At 57.6% G+C, this 26389-nt stretch overlaps 1 protein-coding gene across 2 annotated transcripts in view; it reads left to right on the top strand.

The window, feature by feature from the left end:
- Positions 1–26087, top strand: part of SRF (serum response factor) — a 37358-nt gene extending 11271 nt beyond the window's left edge. Inside the window, exons 3-8 of one of the 2 annotated variants that reach the window (XM_077814179.1) lie at positions 6725–6986; positions 7319–7498; positions 10552–10671; positions 20579–20770; positions 22006–22082; positions 22646–26087. In XM_077814179.1, the coding sequence (XP_077670305.1) occupies positions 6725–6986; positions 7319–7498; positions 10552–10671; positions 20579–20770; positions 22006–22082; positions 22646–22744 (930 nt within the window). In that variant the 3' untranslated portion in view covers positions 22745–26087. The remainder of the gene's footprint in view (positions 1–6724; positions 6987–7318; positions 7499–10551; positions 10672–20578; positions 20771–22005; positions 22083–22645) is intronic. The other variant, XM_077814178.1, reaches the window with a different exon arrangement.
- The last annotated feature ends 302 nt before the right edge of the window (positions 26088–26389 follow it).

Here is a 26389-nt window from a genome sequence, read left to right as displayed (position 1 = left end):
GGGGAGGCCAGTCTCTGCAGCCTGACCGCTCCCTCCACCGGGTGCCCGGCTGCACTGAGGGGTGGTGGGTCCCTGCTGCTCTCCCCCTTTGCCAGCCTCCATTGCCTCTGGCAGTGGGCAGACTGGAGAGAGTCCACCAGAGAACGGTTAGAAATCCTGAGCAAGGAGGGAAGGTTACCGAACTGGGCATGTACTGAGCCTCAAGAAGAGAAGGCTGCGGAGGGACCTGATAAATCTTCGAAGATGCCAAGCGCTGCTACAGACAGGAGGGTGATCTTGTTCTCCCTGCCCACTGAAGGGAGGACGAGCAGTAACCAGCTTCATGCACCACAGGGAGATTTAGGCGAGATATTAGGAAAACTTCTTGTCTGGGTGGTTAAGCTCTGAGCCAGGCTGCCCAGGGAAGCAGTGCAATCCCCGTCACTGGGGGTCTCGAAGCCCAGCATGGGCAACCCCTTGGCAGGCTTGATCTGGGGTTACTTGGCCCTGCCTTAGTGCAGTCTCCCAAGCCTCTTCCCGGCCATGGGGAGCATCTGACCCAGCAGGGGCGTGTGCCCGGGCATGTCTCCAAGCCCTGTGTGCTGGCTAGGACCACACTTCTGTTTGGGGGGAGCGGGGCATCTGGGTTTAATTCCTACCTGCGTCCCTCGCCTCTCTCCCAGCGCTGCTGTGCATACAGCATGTCCCAGCCGGTGCTGTGGGTTATGTTCTCCTTAGATCTCCTAAATTAAGCCTGATGGGGCCTGGCTGGCGCTTGGCTGGGGAGCGGGGGAGTCGTTCTGCTTGTGTATCTTTTCTACCTGGCTGATCCCTGGGCTGGCCCGTCTGAGAGGCCTGGAGCCAGGCACCGAGCCATGTGCTGCAGCCTGGTGTGCCCCTGGACGCTGTCCGGGCTGCCAGCTGTTTGATGAGGGCTCTGCTGCGTGGGAGCTGCCTGAGAGCAGCTTCCAGAGGGGGGCCGCCAGGCTACTGCTGAGCCCTGGGCGTTTGGGGCTTGGGGCTGCCAGTGCCTGCAGCAGAGAGGGAAGGTCAGGCGTGGGCAGCCCCTTCCCCACCAGGAACACCTAGCCTTAAGCAGCACCATGGGGTTGAGGAGCTCCAGGAGCATGTCAAGTCCCGTCCCTTGTGTCCCGCACCCAGCCACCGCTGCCTGGGGGTGAGCTGAGAGCGCCCGTGCTTTGACCGGGGCAGTGTAAATGCGGCCCTGGCTGTGGGAGGGACTGTGCTAGGTGTTAGCGGCTCGCTACCAGCTTCTAGGAGCGGTGGCCAGGAGCCAGGCTGTGTCCTATGTTCCTGGTGTACAGATACTGGAGTGAGGATTCCCATGGCATTTGGGGGGCTGCGAGCAGGCCTGAGAACCTCCCCCGCGTCCTGCATGCAAACGTGTCACGGGCGGCCGTCCAGGAATCCCCAGCCGCAGGTGGGTTGGGAAGTGTCCCCAGGTTAGTTCCCCTGGCTGTTAGCAATGGGCGTCATGTCTCTGGCCTGCTCTCCACTCTGGCATGCAGCCTGTGCCCCGCAGCGGCCTGCAGCGTGGCATGTGGCGCGTGCAGGGGGCAGGTGCCGGGCGTGCTGGACCATCTCTCCTGGGGCGCTGTCCAGCATGGTGCCCCAGGCAGAGCATTTGATCCCTGCAGCAGTGGCAGGCAGCTGGTGACGGGGCTGGGGCTCGGCCTGGCCGGGGCGTGGGTGGCCTGGCCGGGTGCTTAGCCCAGCAGGGCCTGCATGGTGAAGCTGCTGAGTCTGACCTCACACAGACAGCCCTCTGCCAAGGGTGGGAGGCACCTGCGGGGGCCTGCTCCTCACTGATGTGGCCAGGGACCAGCTTGGTGCCTTGAGCTACGCAGGCCCCTGCAGGTGCCTCCCATCCTTGGCAGAGGGCTGTCTGTGCGCAGGTCCTGGTGCAGCTCAGTGGCAGGAGATTTGGCTTGATTCAGCCACGCCTGATGCCGGAACACCCCACTGCGCGGTCACCTGGGGCAGACAGGAGCTCTGCCTTGGCCCTTCTCCTCCCCCCGTAGCTCTGTCCCTCTGGGCTTGGCTCAGCTTGCCACAGGGCCCCCCTTCCTCTCCTGCAGCCTGGCGCCCGCCAGCGAGGGCTGCGCTGGGGTATGTGTGGGCAGAAGGCTCCTGGTCACTGCCGGCCCAAGGGAAGGACACTGGCCTAGGGGACAGTACAGCTGCACCGCCAGGGAGGGTAGGCAGCTGGGAGCGGGAGGTGGCGTGAGCCTCCCTGCTCTTGTCACCCCCTGACAGAGCAGGCGGCTGCAGCCAGGGGCAGGGAGGCAGCCCCCCATCCCAGCCAGCCTCCTGCGAGCGCTGGGGGCTGGGTCAGCCTGCGGGTTCCCTTAGAGCAGGTGGGAGCTGAGCGCTCTGCCCTGTGCCGCTGGCCTGATCCCTCCTGGGCCTGGCAGGGGCAAGCCAGCCGTCTCATGTCTGTCCAGGCCAGGCTGCCAGTACCCCATAACTTCTCTGGGCCTCCGGCCCCACCTGCTCAGTGGGCATGACAGCCCTCTCCTGCCCCACGGGGTTAGGAGGGGAAATAGGGTAACGGTTGTGAGGCCTGATAATTCCCTGCTAGCTAGGGCTCCCTTCACCCTGCCCTGGGAAAGGGGGCACGGGGGCGGGGGGTGCTGAGCCTACTGCAGATGGGTGTGGGATGTGACCCTCCTCGCCCAGCTGCCCCACTGTCCCTGACCTGAGTACATGTTGCCCCCCGGGACCCTGCCGCAGAGCAGGGCAGGCGGCACACTCCAGCTGGGAGCTCCCCCAATGCTCCTCGTGCGGGGGGTGGCTGGGAGGCTCGCTAGCCATTGCTCCAGGCTCTGTGTCAGCAGCTGGCGGGGCTCCCCTGAGGGATGGGCCTGGCCTGGGAGAGCTGTAAGCTGGCTGTGGAGAGCAAGGGGGCAGAGAAGAGGCCTCTGGGTGAGCCCCAGGGGAGGGAGCTGATGGTTTCCTGGTTCTCTGCTGCTCTGGGGGGAGGTTGGCTCCCTGTGGTGGTGAGTGGGGCCAGGACAGGCCTGGCCCCCTTCCTCCTGCTCTGGCCGGCCAGGCACCACTTGTGTGCTGACAAAGGGAACAGCTGCAGTGGCCGAGGGGCTGGAATGTGGCTGGGCAGCAGGTGTGGGGGAGAGGCCGGACATCCCGGAAGTGGCATTGGTTTGGGGTGGCCCCTCCCTTGCTTTGCAACTGACCCGGGACTCACATCTCTCACCTGCCATGTGGGGACGTCAGATCTTGGATCTCCGGCGCCCCTTCTCCGGGACACTTCCAGAGCGCCCCGCTGGCAGGCGGGCCGTGCCCGGCACACGGCTGTGGGAGCCTTCCCGGAGACACAAGGACAAGCTGGCCCCTTCCTCTGTAGCATGGGGGGCTGCTCACTTGCCAGAATGACCTGGGTAGAGCTCACTTAGATGTCTCCCCTCCATTTCAGCGGGCAGGGGCCCTGGCGCACCTGGGTCCCTCCTGTTCTCTGCCAGGGGCACGTGCCGGATTCTAGGCAGGTCAGGCTGGCACGAGGAGTTGCTGCTTCCTTCTGGCCTTGGATTCCATGATTCTCCAGTGCGGCAGGGACCACAGGGTGATTGTGCAGAGCTCTGCCCCCCTCAGAATAACATGGGGCCTGGCCCATTGCTCATTCATCCCTGGTTGCTCCGAACAGCCCCAGCTGCTGCCCGGTTCCCCTGCCGCGTGGGTTGGTGACGTGCAGCATGCTGCCAGTGGGCCAAGGCGCCCCGCCCGGGTGGAGAGTGAGCCTAGGGCATGGGGGCTGCTCTAACTTGAGCTGTTCTGCTGTGGCCCCCCAGGGGCTGTGCATCTGCTGGGGTAGGTGGCGTGCAGCACATGCCAGCTGTGTGCGCCGGGGACTGCAGCGGGGGTGGAGGAGCCAGGGACGCTCCCCGCAGAAGGTGGCGGGAGGCGCACGGGTTGTGAAGGGAAGGGTTTGGAGTTCGCACCGGAAGTTGATCTGTGTGCACGGGGCTGGAATGCTAGCTGCAGTGGCAGGCTCTTAGCAAAGCAGGGAACCTGCCCCCAGAGCCTTGTATGGCCCCCAACCTCTCTTTGGAAATAAATTTGCTTGGCCCCTGGATTCCCCTGCCCAAGAGGGCTGGGAACCACTGACCTGTGCCCAGATGGGGTCCCTGCAGAGCTGGCTTTTGGGGGTGGGGGCTGCCTTGGCCCGGATTCCCCTCACAGCACCTGCAGTGGGCAGCAGGGGATTGTGGGAATGAGGCTGCCCAGGCCAGCCGGGACAGCCCTGCCCCAGGGAGCTGCCAGGCTGGGCAGGGGGACACCTGGGCTTGCCAGCCCCAATGGGTCAAAATCCTGAGGCCAGCCCCTCCCGTTTCAGACTCCAAATAATAAACGTTGAGTTCTCTCACTTTGCCCTCTGGGGGGGTGTGTGTGTAAGGGAATCAGTGCTGGCACCTCTGGGGGCGTGCTTGCTGGGGGGGGGGGGGCACTTGCAGCTCTGTGTGCACGCTTGCTGGGGGGGCACTGGCAGGGGGTGGGGGCGCTGGCAGCCCTGTGTGCACGCGTAATGTCTATACAGTACCATAAGTCTAGGTTACGAGGACTCGAGTCAGCTGACCCATGTCAGGGAGCCCTGGGCTTGAGCATCTGCCCTGCATTTGAACCCCGGTGAAGGATTTTCTGGCCTGTGCTTGGACCTAGGGCTCCTCGTGTCCACACTGCCGGGCCTGGGCCTGAGTGAAACCCACCGTATCCCCAGTGCCTAGCACCCCCCCATCCCCCGCCCCGTCCACTCCTGCCCTAGGAGTGTGGGGCAGCATGGACAAACTCTGCTCCCACTCTGGAGTCCAGATGCCGTGTGCCGAGCTGCTCTGGGGGCTGTCGCGGCCGCGGGGCTGTGCTGAGGAGCCCTGGGCTCTGGCCCGCTGGCAGGACCATGTCCAGGGGCTCCATGGGGAGGATAACCAGGACACAAGTCTCCAGGGCCGTCCAACTATTCAAATGAAACTTGGCAACTCTCAGTGTTTTGAAACAAGGGAGGGGCTGGTGGGCTGGGTTTTTTGTTTTGTTTTTGGGTTTTTTGGTCTGTTTGTTTTGAAGTTTAGTTTCGGAGAGAAAACACACCTCTTTCCTCTTCTTCCCCGCCCAACCTTGGGCGCTGCAGAGCGGTGACGTACATCCCCACGGCTTGGGGTGCAGTGTGCCCTGCCTCTGCCGCATCCCAGGAGACAGACGGGTAGGGGATCCCCAGAAGACGGGGGGGGGGGGGAGTTTTGGGGCTGGCTCCCTCTCACTGCCCTGACAGCAGAGTGGGGACCGAGCCCAGGGGGGGCTGAGATGTGCCATGGGAGCGGGTGGAGGGGCAGCCTACCAGGTGGTGTGAGTTGTGGGCGTTGCTGACAGCGAGCGCCCGGGGGGGTGCAATACCCAGGGTGCACTGCTGTCAGCGTCAGGCAGTGGGGACAGCCCGCCCAGCCAGCTGCTATTGAATCGCTGGCTGATCCCCTGGGAGTATCAGCAGCAGCAGGGTGGGCTGGGTGGCTGGGGTCACTCTCTCTTGCCCTCCCAGTGAGGGGCTGGGGCCAGTGACTTTCCGTGAGTGTCGAGCGCCCCCACTCCCAGCCCCTACACGTGGGGACAGGAGACTGCCGCTGAGATAATGGAAAGTGAATTTGCCTGGCTCCGCTCCGTTATCACATGCTCGTTCTAATTCCGACTGCAGGGAATCTCAGTGCCCTGGCAAGTGGGGATCTGCCACCCAGCCCTCCCCTCCCCTGGGGGAGACAGGCAGGGCGCTCTGGATTGGCTGGGCCTGTCCAAAATGGGCTGCCTTCCCTTTTTTAGCCGTTAGGCAGGCTGTGAATTCCTGCTTTCTGGCAGCATGACAGGCTGGCCGCAGCACGTGGGAGCTCTGGGTCCGCCAGGCTGCCCTCGCTGTGCTGTCCTCCAAACACAAGCTCTGTAATCCTTGGCAGCTGGGTGGCGCTGTCAGCCCGGGGAAGCTGGCGCCCTGAGGGCTGGGGCCCCCGCTGGCGTGTGGCTCGCTGCTCCTCCCGACCTGTGCACAGGGTGGTTTGTTCCGGAGCAAGCTGTGACCCATGCTGGGGCCAAGGCAGACAGACAGGATCTCTTTCTGCCCAGCGTGGGCCCCTGTCAGGTCTGGCTAATTTCTGTCCCCATCTTTGGTGCAGCTGATCTCAAGGTTCCTGTGTAGCAGTGATTCCTTTGCCTCCTGCCCGGGGCTGGCCCCCTGTCCGTCCCTTGTACTGAGTGGTCACGCATCTCTGGAACAAGAGCAGGATAGTTGGTGTTTCCTTTGAGTGTGGTTTGGTTGGTGATTGATATGGCCGCTAAGTACCCGGCCATAGAACAAAGCTGGGTGTGGGGGGAGAACCCTGTGCGTGCTGAGGCGGGGTGTGCCCGGAGCCCCGGGGGTATGCCCAGAGCAGCGGGGTGTGGCAGCATAGTGTGGATTTTTGGTCAGTGTGTTTCAGGGAGTTTGGTCCAATCCCCGGTTCTCACATGGGCCTGCCCCTGGCTCCCAGCAGCTCCCTTTACTTGTTAGCCTGTGTAGCCCCTCACCCAGGGGTTTGGCCGATCCTCGACATCTGGTTGGAGGTGGGGTGTGGATGGGGCTCAAGACCTGGTTTGGTTTGGGGGTTTAGCAGAGCCCTGAGGTCTGATTGGGGGTGGGGCACGGATGGGGCCCAGGACCTGGTTTGGCTCTCCCTCACCTGCCCCTCTCTTGTAGGACTCGCTGAAGCCTGCGTTCACAGTTACCAATTTGCCAGGGACGACGTCGACCATCCAGACCGTGCCCACCACCTCCACGTCCATGCAGGTCAGCAGTGGCCCCTCCTTCCCGATCACCAACTACCTAGCGCCAGTCTCTGCCAGCGTCAGCCCCAACACCGTCACCAGCGCCAATGGGACAGTGCTCAAAACCACGGGCACCAGTGCCGTGGCCTCCGGAGGGCTCATGCAGCTCCCCGGCGGCTTCACTCTCATGCCAGGTGAGTGCACGCCAGGGGTGGGGGGCTCTCTGGGACTGGCACCAGGCCAGTGGGTTGTGGGTGAAGTGAACAGGGCTGCCTTGCCCACAGCGATGCTGGCTGGGCCTGCTCTCTGCCCGCTATCCCTGCTGCCAGGCCCTTGCCCCAGGGGCGAGCGGGGATGGGCTCTTGCTGCCTCCATGCCTGTGGTGGGGAGTGCAGGGATCCAAGCTGGGTCCGTGCGGCTGTGTCTAGGCCTGCCCCTGGGAGGAAGCTCAGCACAAGCTCTGGGGCTGGAGGAGGTGAAAAGAGCTGATCGTGATGAAGCCTTTCTTTCCCCCTCCTTTCGGCAGGTGCTTCGCTCCCTCCTGGGACCCCTACCATTCCTCTCACTCAGTTACAGTCGCACTCGCTGGCCCTCTCCAGCCAGCAGGGCCAGGCGGTCGCGGGCACAGCTGGACAGCTGCAGCAGGCACAGCAGACAGTCTTCCGCTTCCCTGCCACAGCCGGAGGGCAGATTGTGTCTCTGACAGGTCAGCGCTCACTTCTCCTCGGCTTTCTCGTGGGAGGGGGAGGCATGGCCCATGCCAGGCTGAAGGGCAGGAGAGGCTAAGCCTAGGGCGCTCTGGAGGGCAGTGCTTGCCTGCTGGCTGGCAGGGGGCAGTATCCTAGACAAGGGCGGCGCGGGCTGCAGGGACGCTGCAGTCCGTGCTGAATTGATCCGTCCAGCTGGGCTCACACCGCTCTGCAAGGCCTCCCCAGGCAGGGGGCTGGGCACAGCCCCCTAGCTGGAGGGGGACGTCAGCCTGGCAGACTGTGCGTGCTGAGTTTGACCATGGAGACGGGGCCCTGGCAGCTGTGGAAGTTGGTGCAGGAGGAAGGGTGTCTCGGCAGATTGCTGGCCACCCAGGTGCCTCTCTCCAGCCTTGGCGGCGGAGCTGTGTTGATTTTGGGGAGCTGGGAGCTGTGGAGGGGAAGCCAATTGTCTCACTGGGGTGACTGAACCCTTTTAAAAAGAACAGAGACAGCTGCCCCACCAAGGGGGTGTTACAGGAGGTGATCCGCTAATAGGGCGTCAGGCTAGAGGCAGTGGAGGGTCCCTGAACTCCCCCCAGCAGGTAATAGAGACGAGGCAGGGTCTGAAGTGGAGCAGGAATATACTGAGGGTTACAGAGCAGTGAGTCCCCAGAGCCCACTGGACATGCATGGAGATTGGTCTCGTTCCAGATCAGCAGCCGAGAGCAGAAGGCTCTGGAACCTACCGGGCAGGGGCAGAGGGAGCTCCCCGGCTGGGCGCTGGAGTCGAGGAGTTCAAACTGGCAATAGGGTTTACTTGTCACCAGCCGGGGGGATTCGCCATTAGGAGTCAAGGTGGGGCGTCCAGCTAAAAGCCATGCTCCAGTGTCCGGGCGGGATGCAGGAATGCCTGGGCGATGTCCTCGGGCCTGGGCTGTGTGTTTTGAGCTGTTCTAGCACCTCTGTGCTTTGAAACAGGGACAAGGGAGTAGTCCGGGGGCTGGAGAGGTGCCTTTTGCTGCCCCTGTGACCATTTGCCCAGATTCAGTGGAGTTGTAATTCTCTGAAAATTCCCCTTTGCACATGCTCCAGACAGATTTGTTAGAGGCTCAGCAACAACCATCTCCAAACACTCTGTCTGCTCTGAACATGCTCCAGCCCCAGGCCACAGGCTGAGCCGGGCTTTCCCTGGAATTGCTGGGGACCAGACTGAGCAGAGCCGGTCTCTCCTATGCCCTCAGTACCCCCCCGCTGGTGCCCAGGAAGTCCGGAGAGGGAAGAGGAAGCAATTGCATTGCATTGACCCACATGCAATTGGGGGAGGATGGGAATAGAGCAGGATAGGAGGAGAAGGGGACATGCGTAGAAATGGTGGGGCAGGGGCAGGGACAGGAAGGGTCTGTGCCCACATGAGCACACGTCCCTCCAGAGCCTGGTACCGAGCCCAGGATCCCTAAGTCCCGTCACTCCTCTGCTGTCAGCCCCGCTGGCAAAGCGTGACTCTCCCTGGCGTAGAAGATAGCTTCAGTTACTCCGTGTGCTGGAGGTCTGTGCTGTGGATCGAAGGTTCTACCCCTGGAGATGACCCAGGCAGGGCTCAGCGAGGTTCCTGTTGTTTCTGTTTGCTTTTTAAAAACACTGGAAGTCACATAAAACCCGGCGTGAAAAGAGTGGGAGCGAAGCAGAGTCGCGCACTCCAGCCCTGCCGAGTGCACTGCGGCACGTGCTGTGTGGGGCCACACATCGAATGTTGAGGACACAAGGAAATCATGAATCGATTCACCCCTTCCCAGGACGCACAAGGGCCAAGTTCGGGTTGCGTAGGCAGCTGGAGAGCTGGCATTTCCCAGCGTCTTGACTTGGCAAGCGGAACGTTCTGCCAGGGTTGGTGTGTGCAAGGGGCCGTATGTGTCCTCCTGGTTCCAGGTAGAAGCCAGTCGCTAACTGGCAGGGTTCAGAACATCCATACCTGCCCGTTTTTGGTGTCCTGCCCTCTCTCTGGACTAGCTGGTCCTGGCTCGTGTCAGAGATGGGACCCTGGGCTGCTCTGAGCCGGCCTGGTGACTGCTGTGCTCTGTGTGTATCTTGCACAAACCGCACATGGCTCCTTTGGGGCCCAGCAGGTTAGACTGGAGGCCTTGTGCTGTGTCACACGGCTGCTCCCAAGAGCATCGGGCATCTCCTTTAGCATCCGGAGGAGCTACAGAGAGAGCCGGCTTCGTAGCTCTGTCCCCCTCACGACCAGGGCTGCAGCGAGCTTCCCCCATTGGAGCGCAGAGAGCCTGGAGCAGGCTGGCTGCGTGAGGCTCGCCTGTGGCCCTCGCCTGGCTTAGATCAGATGTGGTACCTGCATGTTGTTCGGCTAGCACGTCTCTGGGTGGTGGGTTTCGGCTCCGGCTCAGCACACCCCGGGCTGTGGCCCGTGGCAGGAGGTTCCTAGCCCCACCCCAGCTCGTTTCCTGATTGAGGCAGGGGATGGGATTGCTGCCATGGGGGCCTGGACCAGGAGCCTTTGAGGTAGCCTAGTGAGTAGAGTCCCAGTTGTGAAGGGGTCTTCCAAATCCTGCCAGGGTGGGCATGGCAGGGGACAGAACACACGGCTGCTGGCTAGGCTCCCCCTTGGCCTCTCTGTTGTCTGGGGTAGGCAAGGGCTGCATGCCAAGTGGGGAGGGCCGTGAAGGAGAGGCCCTGACACGCCCCGTCTGTGCGGCTGGCTGCAGGCTGTAATGCCTTGGGGGGTCGCTGACATCAGTCTCCAGGGCTGCTGAGCCCAGCCAGGGAGCGGGCAGAAATCCAGTCAGGAGGTCGGCCTTTCCTCCAGCAGGCGGGCAGGCGCCATCACGTGCATGCAGAGAGCAGCCTCTGCCACTCCCCGTCTGGGGGCAGGTCTCCTCCCTTTACCGTGTGAACATGCACCGGGCCACCGAGTGGGGCCTAAATGCTCTGCTCCCCTTTCCTCCTGCCCTGGGCCTGCAGGCGCAGGGGGGCGGGGGTGTGACGCGGGGTGGCAGGTCCCTGCGTTGCCTTTGGGTGGCAGCGGGCGGTGAAGGGCTCTCCTCTCTCCTCCCAGGAGGCACTGTGACGCAGCAGGTTCCTGTGCAGGCCATCCAGGTGCATCAGGCCCCACAGCAAACGTCTCCATCCAGCGACAGCAGCACCGACCTTGTCCAGACCTCTTCCAGTGGAACAGGTAACCTGCTCCTCGGCGGCTGGCTCGCTGCCCCCGGCCACTAGGCCTGGCTGTGGTTCCCTAGCCATGGAGGGCTGGTCTGCCCTTTCTCAGGGTGTCAGGAAGTATGTCACAAAAAGTGTTGTAGCCAATACGAGGGAGTTCTTTATTATTCTTTGTCCTAACACAGAGAGGTACTGATCACAGAACTAAAAAGGAAGGGTCTCTTAAGTCCAAGTGATCGTCACTTAATCATATTTATAATGTGCAAGCAGAATAAAATACAGACCAGTAATATATATTCTGGGTGCTTTAAAAGAACCAATTTTACAAAGCTGTTTACGATCCACATCAGCTGGTCGGAAGAATTTTATTGGACCCATGTGAATGCTCATTGGGAATCATTTAAGAACATGTTACTAGATGCCCAAAAAGTCTCCGTTCTTTTTCAAGTGCTTGTTCATGTCCATTCCAATCAGGTGTGTGCATGCCGCGTGCACGACAGCTGGAAGATTTTTCCCCTAGCAGCATCCGTGGGGTCGGCCTGGGCGCCCCCTGGAGTCACGCCTTCATGGCGCCCAATATAGGGCCCTGCTGAACCCCCACCCTCTCAGTTCCTTCTTACCACCGGTGACGGCTAGCTGGAACGTCCCTCGCTCTTGTTTCTGCAAGTGCCTTTAGCAGTGAACTATATACAAAATACCACAGTAGTTTTTGTCTTAAGGTAGTAGTAAGCTAAGTTTTCATTGTAGGGGTTTCCCCCACTGCCCGGGCATGCCTCGGTTGCTGGGGTTCAAACTATGTGAAGTCTGCAGAAAGTTGATGCCAAAAAGTGACTCACACACTTCTTGTTTGAAGTGCCTTGGCGAGAGTCCCCGAAAGGACAAGTGCCGCATTTGTAAAGGGTTTTGGCCAAGGACCCTTAAGGATTGCGAGCAGAGACTGAGGCTTAGCCTCGTGCAGGCAGCCCTCCGCCCGCAATCTGATCTCCGCCCTCGATCGGCAGAGCCTGTGCTCAGCGCACCGGCTCCTAGAAAGGAGCCTAAGGACTCCCGACACCAACACGGTGCTGAACAGAAGACTCTTGGCAGGTGCTGATCTGTATCCCCAATGCCCCAGAAATGAGAGGTGAGGGGGCGCTGCCCCCCTTCTAAGCCTAAGGAGACAGTGGCAGGGAGACCTCAGCCTACTTCGGGCCCAGCGCCTCCCAGGGGCTCGTCGACTCCTGCCCCACAAGGGGTCCAGTCGAGTCTGGCCCACTATGTCATGGCTGGGACATTCAACCGCCCTCCACTCCGGAGACTTTTGAGGCGGCACGGGACCTTATTCGCCTGACGGCTTTGCCTTCCCCAAGGAGGGACGAGGCACCGGTGTCAGCCAGGCCACCTGTTCCATCTAGGGGCAAGCCAGCGATGATGTCACGCTGGTCCCCATCTCCGGTGCACCACTCGCCGGCTCCGACCACCCATGGGTTGGGGGGGGGAACCACATCAGTCCCCAGAGGCCTGGCACCGCTCTTCGGCACCAGCCAGTATCGCTCCTCCGTGGTCTACTTTTTTCGGAGTCTGAGGCAGAGTCCTATCACTCAAACAGGTCCAGCAGCAGGAGGTCTAGATCTAGGTGACACTGCCAGCCCCCTTCGGCGCCGTGGCCACCTCAATGGCAACCACCAACTCAGTGGCCCTTTCGAACTCCCGGGGCCTATCGTCAGGCCCAGGGTCCAAGCCAGGCATCGAGATCCAGATTGGCATCAATCACACTGGCATCTGTCCCCCCCTTTGCAGCAAATGGCACTGGGTCTATCTCCGGTGACAAATCCCACACTCCTGCCTGCCACTTTGAGCTCCTCACTGACGATCCCAGCGCCATCGGCACACCAGCCCCACGAGCACTGCGACCCCCTGGGTGCCAAGGGCAGTGACCAGGGCCATGGGCCGGTGTTTTCGTCCTCGTCCTCCCCAGATGAGGCTGTTGCGGGCATGTCAACGGTCCCAGCCTTGGAGGGCAGTAGGGTCCTGCAACGGTTGTTGTGCAGGGTGGCCCAGAACGTGGAGATCCAGACAGAGGAGGTGGTCGGGGATGCGGATCCCATGGTGGACGTCCTCGCCCCCTCTGGACCCTTGCGTATCATGCTGCCACTTATTAAAACTATAAATGAAACCACAAATGCTTTGTGGCAGACTCCAGCCTCCTTGCCTCCCACAGTGAGGAGAAATGAAAAACACTATTTCGTCCCCTCCAAGGGGTGTGAGTACTTGTACATTCACCTTCCACCCAACTCCCTGGTGGTGAGTGCTGTGAACCAAAGGGAGCGCCAGGGGTTCCAGGGACCCTCCCCTAAAAACCAGGAGGCCAAAAAGCTTGACTTATTCAGGAGGAAAGTCTACTCCACCAGTGGTCTGCAGCTCCAGATTGCACAATAACAAGCCATTGTAAGCAGATCCTCCTTTAACACCTGCGGAGTGATGGCCAAGTCTGTTGAGCTGATGCCACCAGACTCCCGTTCCAAATTTAAGGCCTTGGTGGAGGAAGGCAAATTCATTTCTAGGCCCTCCTTGCAGGCGGCTCTTGAGGGTGTGGATGGTGCTGCCCATACCATGGCTATGGGGGTGGCCATGAGGAGTCCTCTTGGCTTCAGGTCTCTGGACTACCTCATGAAGTCCAACAGACCATCCAGGACCTACCCTTTGAAGATCAGGCATTGTTTTCTGAAAAGACAGAAGACTGCACCGTTTAAAAGACTCGATGGCTACCCTCAAGTCCCTGGGTATACACATCCACCACACAACTCAGGCATTTAAGGATGCAACCTCCTCCGTGATTTTATCAGCAAAACTGACAGGATGGCTCCCAGAGGAGGAATAAGAGTGGCAGGAAGAGGCCACACCCATCCTTAGGCCAGGGCTCTGGCCAGACCAAGCCTTCTGGGGGCCAGAAACAGGCCTTTTGAAGGTGCGCACAAGGACAGCGTACCAGATCAAGAATTGGATCTACCCCACCTTACTTTCTCTTCCCGACTATCCCCTTTCTACCGTGCATGGTCCCGTATCACTTCAGACCACCGAGTGTGCCACGCAGTAGAAAGGGGGTACTCTGTCCAATTCTGTGCCCTCCCACTCTTCCATCCCCCTTCCCTCTTCAGGGACCCCTCTCACGAGCAACTCCTTACACGGGAGGTACACTTACGCCTCTGAGTAGGGGCATTGGAAGAGGTTCCTCAGGACTAGAAGGGTAAGAGCTTCTATTCCCAGTATTTCCTAATACCTAAAGCCAAGGGTGGGCTCAGGCCCATCCTAGGCTTGTGAGAACACAACAAGTTTGTGAAGAAACTCAAACTCGTCGGCCTCCATCATCCCTTCATTGGTATGCCACCCTCAACTTGAAGGACACGTACTTTCACATAATGATAACTGTCCCACAGAAAATACCTCAGGTTTGTGGTGAACAGCACTCACTATCAGTTCACAGTCCTCCCGACTGGCCTGTCAACGGCACCTCGAGTATTCACCAAGTGCCTGGCAGTCATGGCCGCGTTCCTGTGCAGGCAGCAGGTACAGGTGTTTCCGTACCTTGACGACTGGCTGATCCAGGGCTCAGGTAGAGGTAAGTTGCCTTCATAAGAGCTTCTTTTGATGAACTGGGACTGCTACTGAATGAGGGGAAATTAAAGCTGTCCCTGGTTCAGAGGATAGAATTTGTAGGGGTGGTACTGGATTCGACACATGCCAGGGCTTTCCTTCCAGAAGCGAGATTTCTAGCCCTGGGTTACATTATTCAAGGTCTCAGACCATTCCCCACCACCACAGTACGGAACTGCCTGAAACTTCTAGGACATATAGCTGCATGTACCTACGTAATACAGTATGCCAGACTCGGACTTTGACCCCTTCAGTCATGGCTAGCGTCAGTGTATCTGCAAGTCTGGGACAGTTTGGACAGGATTGTAACCCTGCCTCGCCCGGTACTCAACTCCCTCCTGTGGTGGCTCGACCCGCAGGTCGTAGGTGCAGGGTCCCCTTCACCAGCTAAATGTCTCACTAGTGACAGACGTATCAGACTTAGGCTGGGGGGCACATTTGGGAGACCTCAGAACCCAAGGCCTCTGGTCTCAGGCGGATCTTGCTCTACACATCAGTGTCAGAAAGCTGAGAGCGGCGCACCTGGCATGTCAGACTTTCTGACGCACCTAGCAGAGAGATGTGTATCAGTCAGGACAGACAACCCCCCAGCGATGTTCTATATCAGTGAACAGGGGGGCGCACGCTCCTCTCCCCTGTGCCAGGAAGCCCTCATGCTGTGGGACTTCTGTGTAGAGCACTCGATACACCTGCAAGCATTGTACCTCCCTGGAGTGCTGAACGAGCTGGCGGAGCATCTCAGCAGGGCGTTCCACGGCCACGAGTGGTCCCTTCACCCAGACGTCGTGACCTCAATCTTCCATCGGTGGGGCTTTCCCCCGATAGACCTGTTCGCCACACAACGCAACAGGAAGTGTCAGCGATTCTGCTCCTTCCTAAGTGACAGCCTGGGCTCCATCGCGAACGCGTTCCTCCTCCCGTGGAGAGACCATCTCCTGTACGTGTTTCTGCCTATCCCTCTCATTCACAAGGTGCTCCTCAAGTTTCGGAGGGAAGAAGCTTCAGTTATATTGACAGCTCCAGCTTGGACCCGCCAGCACTAGTACACATCACTCCTGGAAATGTCCGTGAAAACCCCAGTCACCCTGCCGCTCTTCTCGGACTTACTAACTCAGGATCACAGCTGTCTGCAACATCTGAACCTCGAGTCACTCCACCTCACAGCGTGGAAGCTCCATGACTGAACCTGATGGAGCTTTCTTGCTCTGATCAAGGCTGACAAGTTCTCCTTGGCAGCAGGAAACCCTCCAGGAGAGCCACCTGCCTTGCCAAGTGGAAGAGATTTTCAATCTTGTTGGTGCACCACCATTTGTCCCCGACACTCGCCTTTATGCCATCTTATACTGGATTATCTTCTCCACCTCAAGCAGCAGGGACCGTCTACGTCGTCAATAAGAGTTCACTTGGCCGCCATCTCCGCCTTCCATCCAGACGCAGAGGGACGGTTGGTCTTTGCCAACCGGTTGGTCAGCCATTTCCCTGCAGGTCCGACAGCCAGTCCTGTCTTGGGACCAAATTGAGGTCCCATCCAGACTTATGGGGCCGCCATTAGAGCAGGGAGCATGTCACCAAGGGCTCAATCTCTTATACAAGGTGGCGTTTCTGATAGGGCCCTCCTAGCTGAGGTTATCGCTAACATCAGAACCTCCTTATGCTGTGTTCCATAAGGACAAGGTTTAGCTCAGGCCTCATCCTGCTCTCCTCCCGAAGGTCGTCTCCCAGTTTCAAATCAACCAAGGACATCATCGTCCCCTTCCTGTATTTTACCCCAAGCCTCATTCCAGTGTCAGGGAGCAGAAGCTTCGCTCATTGGCGGTCCGCAGGGCACTAGCCTTCTATATCGAGACAGTGAAGCCATTCCGAAAGTCCGTCCAGTTATTCGTGGCAGTGGTGGACAGAACGAAAGGTCTTCCTGTCTCCTCTCAATGGATTTTGTCATGGATCACGTCCTGCAGCCGGGAGTGCTACAACTTGACGGGGTGCCTGCTCCTTTGATCACTGCACGCTCTACCAGGGCTCAGGCCTCTTCAACTGCATTCCTGGCACAGGTTCCCACCCAGGAAATCTGCAGAGCAGTGACATGGTCCTCTATACACACTTTCACTGCACATTATGCGATCACCCAGCAGCCCAGAGACGCTGCAACCTTTGGAAGAGCAGTGCTCCAATCGGTGGATGACCCCAGCTCCTGAATTTGGGTTTGGGAGTCAGTCACCTGATTGGATTTGACATGAACAAACCCTTGAAGAAAAACCGGTTACTCACCTTCTCGTAACTGTTGTTCTTCGAGATGTGGTGTTCACGTCCATTCCAGTATCCCCCTTCCTACCCCTCTGTCGGAGTAGCCATTAGGAAGGAAGTGGGGGGTGGAGGGTCGGCAGGGCCCTATGTGGGGTGCCATGAAGGTGCAACTCCAGGGGGCACCTAGACCGACCCAACAGATGCTGCTAGGGGAAAAATCTTCTGGCTGTCGTGCACACGACATGCACACACCTGCTTGGAATGGACATGAACAACACCTCTTGAAGAACAACAGTTAAAAGAAGGCGAGTAACCGTTTTTTCCCCAATCGGGGGGAAAAGGGCCAGACTGGTTAAAAAAACTGCTCTGACTTAGATGGGAATGAAGGCAGCTGGTTTTTTTGTTTTGTTTTTTTAATTATATTTGACACGTTCGGTCACAAAGATCCCCTTGGGACTGTCACCTGATGTGCTGAAATTACTTCTGAGTCCCTTTACCCTGCCAGCCTGGGACGTCAGTACCCTGCCTGCTGGAACACAGACATGCCAGCCTGCTGCAACACAGACCCAGGGTCTGGGCCACGCCCCCAAAGCTGCAGACTTGAACTAAAAACAGCTCAGCAGGTCACCTATCTTCAGCACCCAGACACCCAGTTCCCAATGGGATCCAAACCCCAAATAAATCCATTTTACTCTGTATAAAGCATACACAGGGTAAATTAGTAAATTATCCGTCCTCTATATCACTACTAGAGATGCACAGCTGTTAGCTCCCCCAGCTATTAGTCACTTACTCTTAGTTTATCAATAAACAAAAGTGATTTAACTATAAAAAGTAGGATTTAAGTGGTTTCATAGAATATCAGGGTTGCAAGGGACCTCAAGAGATCATTTAGTCCAACCCCCTGCTCAAAGCAGGACCAATCCCCAATTTTTGCCCCAGATCCCTAAATGGCTCCCTCAAGGATTGAACTCATAACCCTGGGTTTAGCAGGCCAATGCTCAAACCACTGAGCTATCCCTTCAAGTAATACTAGACAGAACAAAGTAAGGCACCAAGCAAAATAAAGCAAAAATACACAAGTCTAAGTCTAGTAAATTTAAAACACTGATTGCAGATAATATCTCACCCTCAAAGATGTTCTAATAAGCTGCTTTCACAGACTAGACTCCTTCCTAGTTTGGGCTCAATCCTTTCCCCTGGTACAGTCTGTTAGATCCAGCAGACATCTCAGGTGGCAAGCAGGGGTTTTCTCATGACTGGCGGTCCCCGTTGTCCTGCTACACCCCCTTTTATAGCTTTGCCACAAGTCAGGAATCTTTTCTTTCCTGGTCCCCACCCCTCCTGCTAAATGGAAAAGTACCAGATTTAAGATGGATTCTATTATCCTGTGCCATGGTCACATGTCACTGTAAGACACCGAGTCTCCATTCCCCATGGGCTGGCCCACAGGTACACAGGAAGGTTTGCAGGTAAATAAACCGTTTACAACCAATTGTCCTAGTCAATGGGAGCCATCACAATTCTAAACCACCATTAATGGCTTACACTTTGCATAATTACAATAGGATCTCAGAGTTATACTTCATATTTCTAGCTTCAGATACATGAATGATACATGCATACAAGTAGGAGGAACATAGTCAGTAGGTTATAACCTTTGTTATTATACCTTACAAGAGACTTTTTGCATAAAGCATATTCCAGTTACATCCTATTTACACTCATCAGCATATTTCCATAAAACATATGGAATGCAACATCACGTGTATATTTTTATTTATATGAAAAATAAATGGAAGAAAGGGGAAGTTGATAGAAATGTATGTAAATTAGGAATTGTAAAAAATTGGTAAGGGAAGCAAAGGGACACAGAAATCTGTAGCAGAGATAAGGACAATAAGGAGTTTTTAAAATATATTAGAAACAAAAGGAATCCTGATGATGGTATTGGTCCGTTACTAGATGGAAATGGTACAGTTATCAAAAAATAACACAGAACCCAGAAGTGCTCAATAAATATTTGTTCAGTATTTGGGGAATAAACAGATGATATAGTCTCATCATCTAGGGATAACACACTTTCCATTTCACTAGTATCTCTGGTGGTATTAAATAAAAAAAACTACTAAACTCAAGACATTTTGAAATCAGCAGGTCCAGATAACTTGCATTCAAGAGTTTTAAAAGAGCTGGCAGAGAAGCTTGCTGGACCATTAATGTTAATTTCCAATAAGTCTTGCAGCTCTGCGAAATTTCCAGAAGACTGGAAGGAAGCTAATGTTGTGCCAGTTTTTAATAAGGGTAAATGGGATGACCCTGATAATTATAGGCCTGTCAGCCTGACCTCTATTCCAAGCAAGATAATGGAGCAGCTGATATGATTAATAAAGAATGGTAATGTGATTAGTGCAAATCAGCATGGGTTATGGAAAGTAGATCCTGTCAAACTAACTTGATACCTTTTATTTTTTTATATATATATATATATATAATATATAAAAAAAAGATTTCAAGTTTGATTGATAAATGTAATCGTGTTGACATAATGTACATAGACTTCTGTCAGGGGGTTGACTTGGTATCACACGGCATTTTGATTAAAAAACCGAGAATAATATAAAATGAACATGGCATACATGACATGGACTAAAAACTGGCTAACTGATAGGTCACAAAAATAACTGTAAGCAGGGACTCCTCGAGTGGGTGTGTTTCCAGTGGGGCCCACAGGGATTGGTTCTTGGCCCTAGGTTATTTAACATTTTTATCCATGACCTGGAAGAAAACATAAAATCAGTCCTGATAGAGTCTGCAGATAACACAAAGCTTGGGGGAGGGGTAAATCATGAAAAGAAAGGTCACTGATTTGGCATGATCTGGATCGCTTGGTAAGCTGGGTGGCAGCAAACTGTATGTGTTTTAATATGGCTAATTGTAAATGCATATCTCTGGAAACAAAGAATGCCGGCCACACTTCCAGGATAGGGGCCTCTATTCTGGGAAGCTGCAACTCTGAAAAAGATGTGGGGATGGGTAATCAGTTGACCATGACCTCCTTGAGTGACGCTCTGGCCAAAAGAGCCAACGGGAGCTGGGGACGCATAGACGGGAATCCTGCGTAGGAGCAGAGAGGTTGTTTTATCTCTGTCTGGCACTGGTGTGATCACTGCTGGAATCCGATGTCCAGTTCTGGTGCCTACAGTTCAGTAAGGATTTGATAAATTGGGGAGGGTCAGAGAAGAGCCACAAAAACGATTAAAGGATTAGAAAACCTGCCTTAGAGTGATAGACTCAAGGAGCTCAATCTGTTTAGCTTAAAGAGAAAGTTAAGGGGTGACTTGATGACAATCTACAAGAATCTTCATGGGGAACAAATATTTAACAGTGGGCTCTTCAGCCTAGCAGGCAAAGATCTAACATGATCCGATGGCTGGAAGTTGAAGCTAGACAAATTCAGACTGGAAATGAGGCAAACGACTCACCCAGGGTCGTGCTAGATTCCCCAGCACTGGTGATTCTTCAGTCAAGTTTGGGTGTTTTTCTAAAAGCTCTGCTCTGGGAATGATTGGGGCCGGTCTCTGGCCTGTGCTCTCCAGGGGGTCAGACGAGGTGATCCCAATAGGCCCTCCTGGCCCTGGACTCCAGGATCCCCAAACCCGCAAACACCAAGCGAAGGTCACACGTAGAAGAAATCCCAGCCTGGGAACGCCCGACTGATGCACCCAGCCAACCTGCCCTCTGCTCCGGAGTGAAAGCAGGAGCAGACTGTGAAGTCTTTTAGAAATCCCTGAACTCTAATGCAGGCAATTCACAGCTGGGCATGAATCCTCATGGGCCAGCTACTCCAGGGGTGCAGGGTAGGCCCTGCTGGGGCAGGGGACGTGGGGGCTCTGGGGTGCAGTGCTTGTCCTGCCTAAGGAGTGCTGTGGAGGGACACTGCGGGTGCAGTGCAGTGTGGGGGCTCTGTGGGGACAGTGTGGGGGGGCTGCTGTTCATGGTCTCCTCTCCCGTTCCGCTGACTAGTGCTTGCTCTGTTTTCCTGCCAGTGACGCTGCCAGCAACGATCATGACTTCGTCTGTGCCAACCACGGTGGGAGGCCACATGATGTACCCCAGCCCTCACGCCGTGATGTATGCGCCCACCTCAGGCCTGGCGGACGGGGGGCTGACCGTCCTCAATGCCTTCTCCCAGGCATCCTCGGCGATGCAGGTCTCCCACGGGCAGGTCCAGGATCAGGGTAAGAGGGTTGCTCCCCGTGGTACGCTCAGCTTCCCTTGTGCATGGCCCCCCACCCCCTCCCCACCGTGCATCCAGCCCCCGCCCTGGGGCACAGAGGGGCGTTCCTGAGAACTTTCTGGGAAATGCGGTCACTTGATTCTGGGTTTAAATGAATTAAAAAGCAGGACCATAAAGCAGCGTCTCCGGATGATCCTCTAGGCGGGCATTGTCTGGCTATGTGCGGCTTGGCAGAGCTGGGCAACAGGCGTTTCCTGCAGAGACACATGGACGGTGAATGGGCCATTTCCTTGTATGCGTCCCAACCAAAGGGTGCCCTGCAGAGACACACCAAGAACTGCCCTTTTTAAAAATGGCCACCTTCCCCATTGCTCCCACGGGGAGGCAGGCTGCCCTTAGCAAACATGGCCCCTGTCTCCATTGCCCTGTTCCTCTCTGCCTGCTGGCAGCAGCGGGATCGCCCTCTTCCCTAGCAGTGGGGCCTGGTTGTGCCAAGAGCCACCTGTGACCCCAGGGCCATTGAGAAGGGTTGGGGAGGGCAGCCATTTTGAAAGAGGGCAGCTGTTGAGTGGGGTTGGGTGAAGATTTTTTACCTCAGCCTCTGCCGCAGGAGCAACGTTCTGGCAGGCAGAGCAACAGCAAAAACTGACCCTCAGCCCTAAGAGACTTTGTCAAAACCGACCCATTGCCCCAGACCTGCTCACCAAGGATGGGAGGTGGGGGTGGGAACGCGGGGGGCAGGAGCGGGATTTGGGGAGAACATGGGGGGCAGGCAGGAGGGGGAGGGAGACTTGAGGGATGCATGCCGTGGCACAGGAGGAGCATTTGGGGGGTGCATGTGAGGGCAGGAGGGAGAGGGATTTTGGGGAGCGCATTTGGGGGTGGGAAGGGGATTCAGGGAGGGTGCGCAGGTGACATGGGGAACAGGAAAGGAGGGGGGATTTGGGGGTGCACGTAGGGGGAGGTGAGAAACAGGAGGGAAGAGAGTATGGGGGGGCACAGGCGACTTGGGGTGGACACTGGCTCCTTTGTGTTGCCTTGGCGATGGAGAGCAGCAGGAAGCCCTGCTGAGCTGGCCTGCGTGTTGTGGCCACTTGGTCTGGTGTGGAGCGGGGTGACACAGCTGGTGCGCGTGGCCGAACCGCCTCTCAAAGGCTCGACGGCTGGTATTCCATGTGGCCCAGCCTGCCACGGCATCCTGGGGCGGAGGATCTAAGCGCTGACTCTGTGTGGCAGGTGCTGTCCCCCAGGTGTTCCTGACGGCCCCATCGGGCACCGTTCAGATTCCGGTCTCAGCCGTCCAGCTTCACCAGGTAGGCACAGAGCAGTTCAGTGGGTACCTCGCCCGCGCCTCCCACCCGGCCTCTCCCCCACACCAGCCCTGCGGATGCATGCAGGCTGCTTCCCCTCCCCCCTGGCCGCAGGGATCCCCAGGGGTCACTGGTAACGGGGTGTCCCAGCCCTGCCCTGCTGGAGGGAGGACATGAGAGAAGGCACTGTGCCTGGTGAGCTCTGACCCTGGGACGGCAGGTGCTCTGAACGCAGTCAGCCTCTGCTCTGCAGCGCCCCCAGCCTGTGGGGGAGACTGGCCAGGCCGCAGAGGCAGAGGACCGCAGCTTGGGCCGCTTGGTGGCAGCAGGGGTGGGGGAGTTGCTCTTTCTCCCTGCTGTTCGCAGCCAGGGTTCCCCATCCCAGCCCCGAAGCATTGCTCTGCCGACTGGGGAGGCCTGGCATTGGCCCCCTGTGCAGTGGGTGGAGCTGGCAGGCTGGCTCTCCGGGTTGGCCTGTCCCCCAGGGCCCTGGCTGCATTCTGGGGTGGCCCTAGAGCCGCAGGGCCCGTGACGCTCCCCGGTGCTCTCCTCCCTTCTCTCTCCAGATGGCCGTCATTGGCCAGCAGTCCAGCAGCAGCAGCAGTAACTTGACAGAGCTGCAGGTGGTGAACTTGGACACGTCACACAGCGCCAAGAGTGACTGAGAGGCCCTGTGGTGCCCCGGCCTGGGAACTGCGGCAGCTGCTGCCCGCCGGGTGCCGTCTCTGGCCCGTGGGCTGCGGAGCGTCTCGCCGGCCCCAGGATCGGCAGCGATTCCCTCTCGTACGGACTGCGTCACTTATTTATTGTTGCCTTTTCACGTTTCCTTCACACACACACACGCACGCACACACAGGGCACGGGGTGGAACTGAGCCGGGGCTGGGCTGCGTTCGGACGCTGCGTTTCCTGTGCTTTTCTCACTCCAGCCAAAGAAACTCGCCTCTCGAGGGGAGGGCTCGCCCCGCCATGTCAATAAACAGCCTGCTGTCTGCCCCGGCTCCTTGCTGTCCAACCGGGCATCTCCAGCTGCTGTTTGCCGGGAGTATTAGCACCGAGCTGGGCACCGGCCCAGCGACGTGACGGGAGCAGCCCCCACCGAAGGAGCTCTCTTCCCAGGTCCAGTTCTCGCTCCCCTCTGCCCATGTGCCAGGGAGGGGTAGGGCAGGTCCAGGCAGCTTGCCTTCAGCATGGCCCAGCAGCAGGCTCCCTCCTGCAGACGGCAAGCTGCTCCAGGGGGTGCCCCAGGCTGAGCCTGCTCCCCCTGCCAAGAGGGATGCAGGGGCATCAGCATCTTCCCCAGCTGCTCTCCTGCTGGCAGGGTGGGCTGGCCAGGACCTTCTCTGGCCCAGGTGGCAGCCCCAGGCCCAGCCTGTGTGGCAGAAAGCCCCCCAGCGGTGACAGTGCCAGGCCGTGGGCAAGATACTGCCCTTGCGTGTAGCCCTGGCACTGCGGGGACACAGGAAAGTGAGCCCTTGGCGCAGTCACTACAGCCCCACTGGCCCCGTGCAGTGCCTCCTTGGCCTGGCGGGGGTCCCCGGGGGCCAGGGCGCTGTCCCAGCACCGTCCCCGGGGAGTGGGGCCGGAGGGTGCGTGGGGTTGATGCTGGGAGGAACCAAGCTGGAAGCAAATGGCGGTTTGCATTTCCCATGATAAATGTCTCTTGTTCCACCTGGCCAAGGCAGTTGCTTTTGTGCCCTCTGGACACTAGCGAGCTGCCTGGGAGCAAGGTAACCTGGGCGTGAGTCCCTGCCCTTCCTTCTCAGAAAGCCCTGCAGCCCGTGGACGTAAATCATCTCCGCTGGCTCAGCCGGGGGCCAGCATGTGCTCTCGTTCGGGTGCCAGGGCTGGGAAGACCCAGGGATGTGGCGGCAGGATTGCTGTCTGTGCACCGCAGTGCTGCCTGGCTTCGGCCGGGGGCGCTGTCTGTGGCCGGGCACCGTTCCTGCTGTGGTTAGTGCTTTCCAAAGCACCATTTCAACGGGAGATGGAGAAACCAACTGAAACGTTAAAGGGAAAAACTGCAGGGCCCTGGAGCTGCCGCGCAGCCTGGCCCAGGAGGCAAAAAGGGGGCAGCGCGGATTCCTTCAGGCCTCCAGGAGGGGATATGGGGTGCCCCAGAGGGAGGTGCTTGGGTGGTGTGGACGCCGCAGGAGGGGGGCGGCTTCGCTCGGAGGAAGCGTCCTGTCCTGCTGGGGAGCAGAGAACGTAGGTTGCAGTGAGCGGCTCTTTGGGGCAAGAGGAGGCTGCTGACTCCTTCGGGAACGAAGCCGCTACTGTAACTTTTTTAAATTAAAGACAAGAAGCCTTGAAAAAAAAAAAAGACTTTATTTTTCTAAGTGTTAAACTCAGTATTTATGTAATTCTCCAAGGAATTAAAGTCCAGCTCCTGTACAGTTTTCATGGGGTTTGTACCACGGTGGGGGTGGGGGGTAGGGACAGGAAGGGGCCTTGCTTTTTAATATGTATTGTAACCTTGGACATGGTTCCTCCAGCATTAGCGTTTAAGCTGCCCCCCCCCCCCCCCCCCGACGTGCCCACAGGTGCTAGGCGTTGAATGGGGGCCAGCTCAGCCATTCCTGCCGGTTCTGAGCGCACCTGCGTCCTTTGTACCAGTCTGGCCGCGCTACTGCCCTGGCATGGCCTGCGTGGCGGCAACAGTCTAGCCTCTGGCCCCCAGGGAGCGGGGGGGGGCTGCCGGGCTGGCTCCTGCTGAGATGGGTGCAAAGGGGTGGGGGAGGATGGGGCAGAGAGTTCACACCCCAGTGGGGCAAAAGGGGAGAGGCTGGTGTGAGGCGCCCCAGCCCTTGAGGGCCCTGTCTGGTGTCGGCTGGGGTATGTCTCGCTGCACAGCTGGAATTGGAACGGTGCCCTCAGAGCTGAGGAGGGGACAGGCCTAAGGGGCTGTCTGCCCCTGGCACCCCATTCCCTAAAGCTGCTGTCAGTCTGGGAAACAAGTGCCTCCAGCAATGCGTTTTGAGACCGCTTCGGGAGAAGTTTCCAACGTCCCTGTGAAGCCTTAATTCTCCCTGAGCTGGGCAAGAGGCCAGCACCCAGGCCTGGGTGGGCGAGACGCCGGAGTTTCAGGCTGCTGGGTCTCCTGTGCCCCCGGGGCCGTTCTCTGCCCCTGGCACCCCTCCCGGTAACACTGGCAGATATGGCTCTCTCTCCCTCTCGCCTGCCGCTTTGAGGAGTGGGGTCGGCCTCTCGCTAGCTCTCTCCTCGTGCTGTTCCCTGGTGAGCAGGGCAGGTCCCCTGGGGAGTGTGGACATGCTAGGACCAGTCATTCCTCTTAGCGCTGGGGAGCTCCCCAGAGCCTTTCCTCCGAGCCAGGCTCTCCACTCCCCTCTGTCTGCGCAGCTCCTGGTTCCAAGCAGCGCCTGACCCATTGTGGGGCCGTGTAATGGGGTGGGGCGCAGAGCCCAGCCATGGCTTAGGACGATATGCCCAGGTCTCTCTGTGGTACAGGGCCACTTTTCCAGGCAGCAACTTCCCCCTGGTGTTGCTAACCAGGAGTCAGCCCAGGGCAGGGAGGGAATCTGGAGCTGTTGTCTGGCCTTTCCCCCCTGTTTTTCTCGGGCTGGTGCTGTGAAACTGACCCCCTGGCCAGAGCTGGAATGAGTTGGATTAAAGCCCCCGTGCAAGGTCAGGAAATGCTCCCCCTGCCCTCCAAAGGAAATGCAGGTTAAACGCTAATGTTGCATTTTATTTAAAGTGCGGACTTGTCAGAACACTTGTGTATCAGGGATGAAATGGCATTTATTGTGTGGTGACCTTTTTAGTTCCTTTTATTGATTGTTTTGGGGTTTGTGTGTGCAAGCGTGTGCTTGGTTGTGTGTGTGCGTCCGTGTGTGTGGTGGTTGTGGGGTTTTTTTTTGTTTTTGTTTTTTTTAAAACGTTTCCAGGGTTGTGTTTCTGGAAGGATGTGGAAGTAATCACAGTACTATGTACAGAGCTTTCTTTTGTATTAAAAAATACTCTTTCAATAAATGTATCATTTGTGCACAGATTGGGTGGTCGTGAGTCTGCTTCTAGGCACTGGGTGCTTAAAGGAGAACAACCCAGGGGAGGGGCTGAGACGTGCATGGTGTATGTCGTTCCCAGTTGTAAGTGACTTCACACAAGCAGAAATGGCTTGATTATAAGTTAAAGAAACAAACTGGGTGCCCAGGCCAGATGGCAAAGGCTGACTCGCTAACACAGCCCTCTGAAAGCCAATCAGCCAACCACAGATTCAATGCCAGCCTCTTCCACGTGTTCTGCTGCACCTGACCTGACAAGTGAACATCTGGGGGGGGAAAAGGTTTAGGG

Source organism: Eretmochelys imbricata, chromosome 3 (assembly GCF_965152235.1).
Source record: "Eretmochelys imbricata isolate rEreImb1 chromosome 3, rEreImb1.hap1, whole genome shotgun sequence".
NCBI classification, from domain to species: domain Eukaryota; kingdom Metazoa; phylum Chordata; order Testudines; family Cheloniidae; genus Eretmochelys; species Eretmochelys imbricata.
The sequence above is the reverse complement of the archived record's forward strand: the minus strand, read 5'-3'. Positions and strand labels throughout refer to the sequence as shown.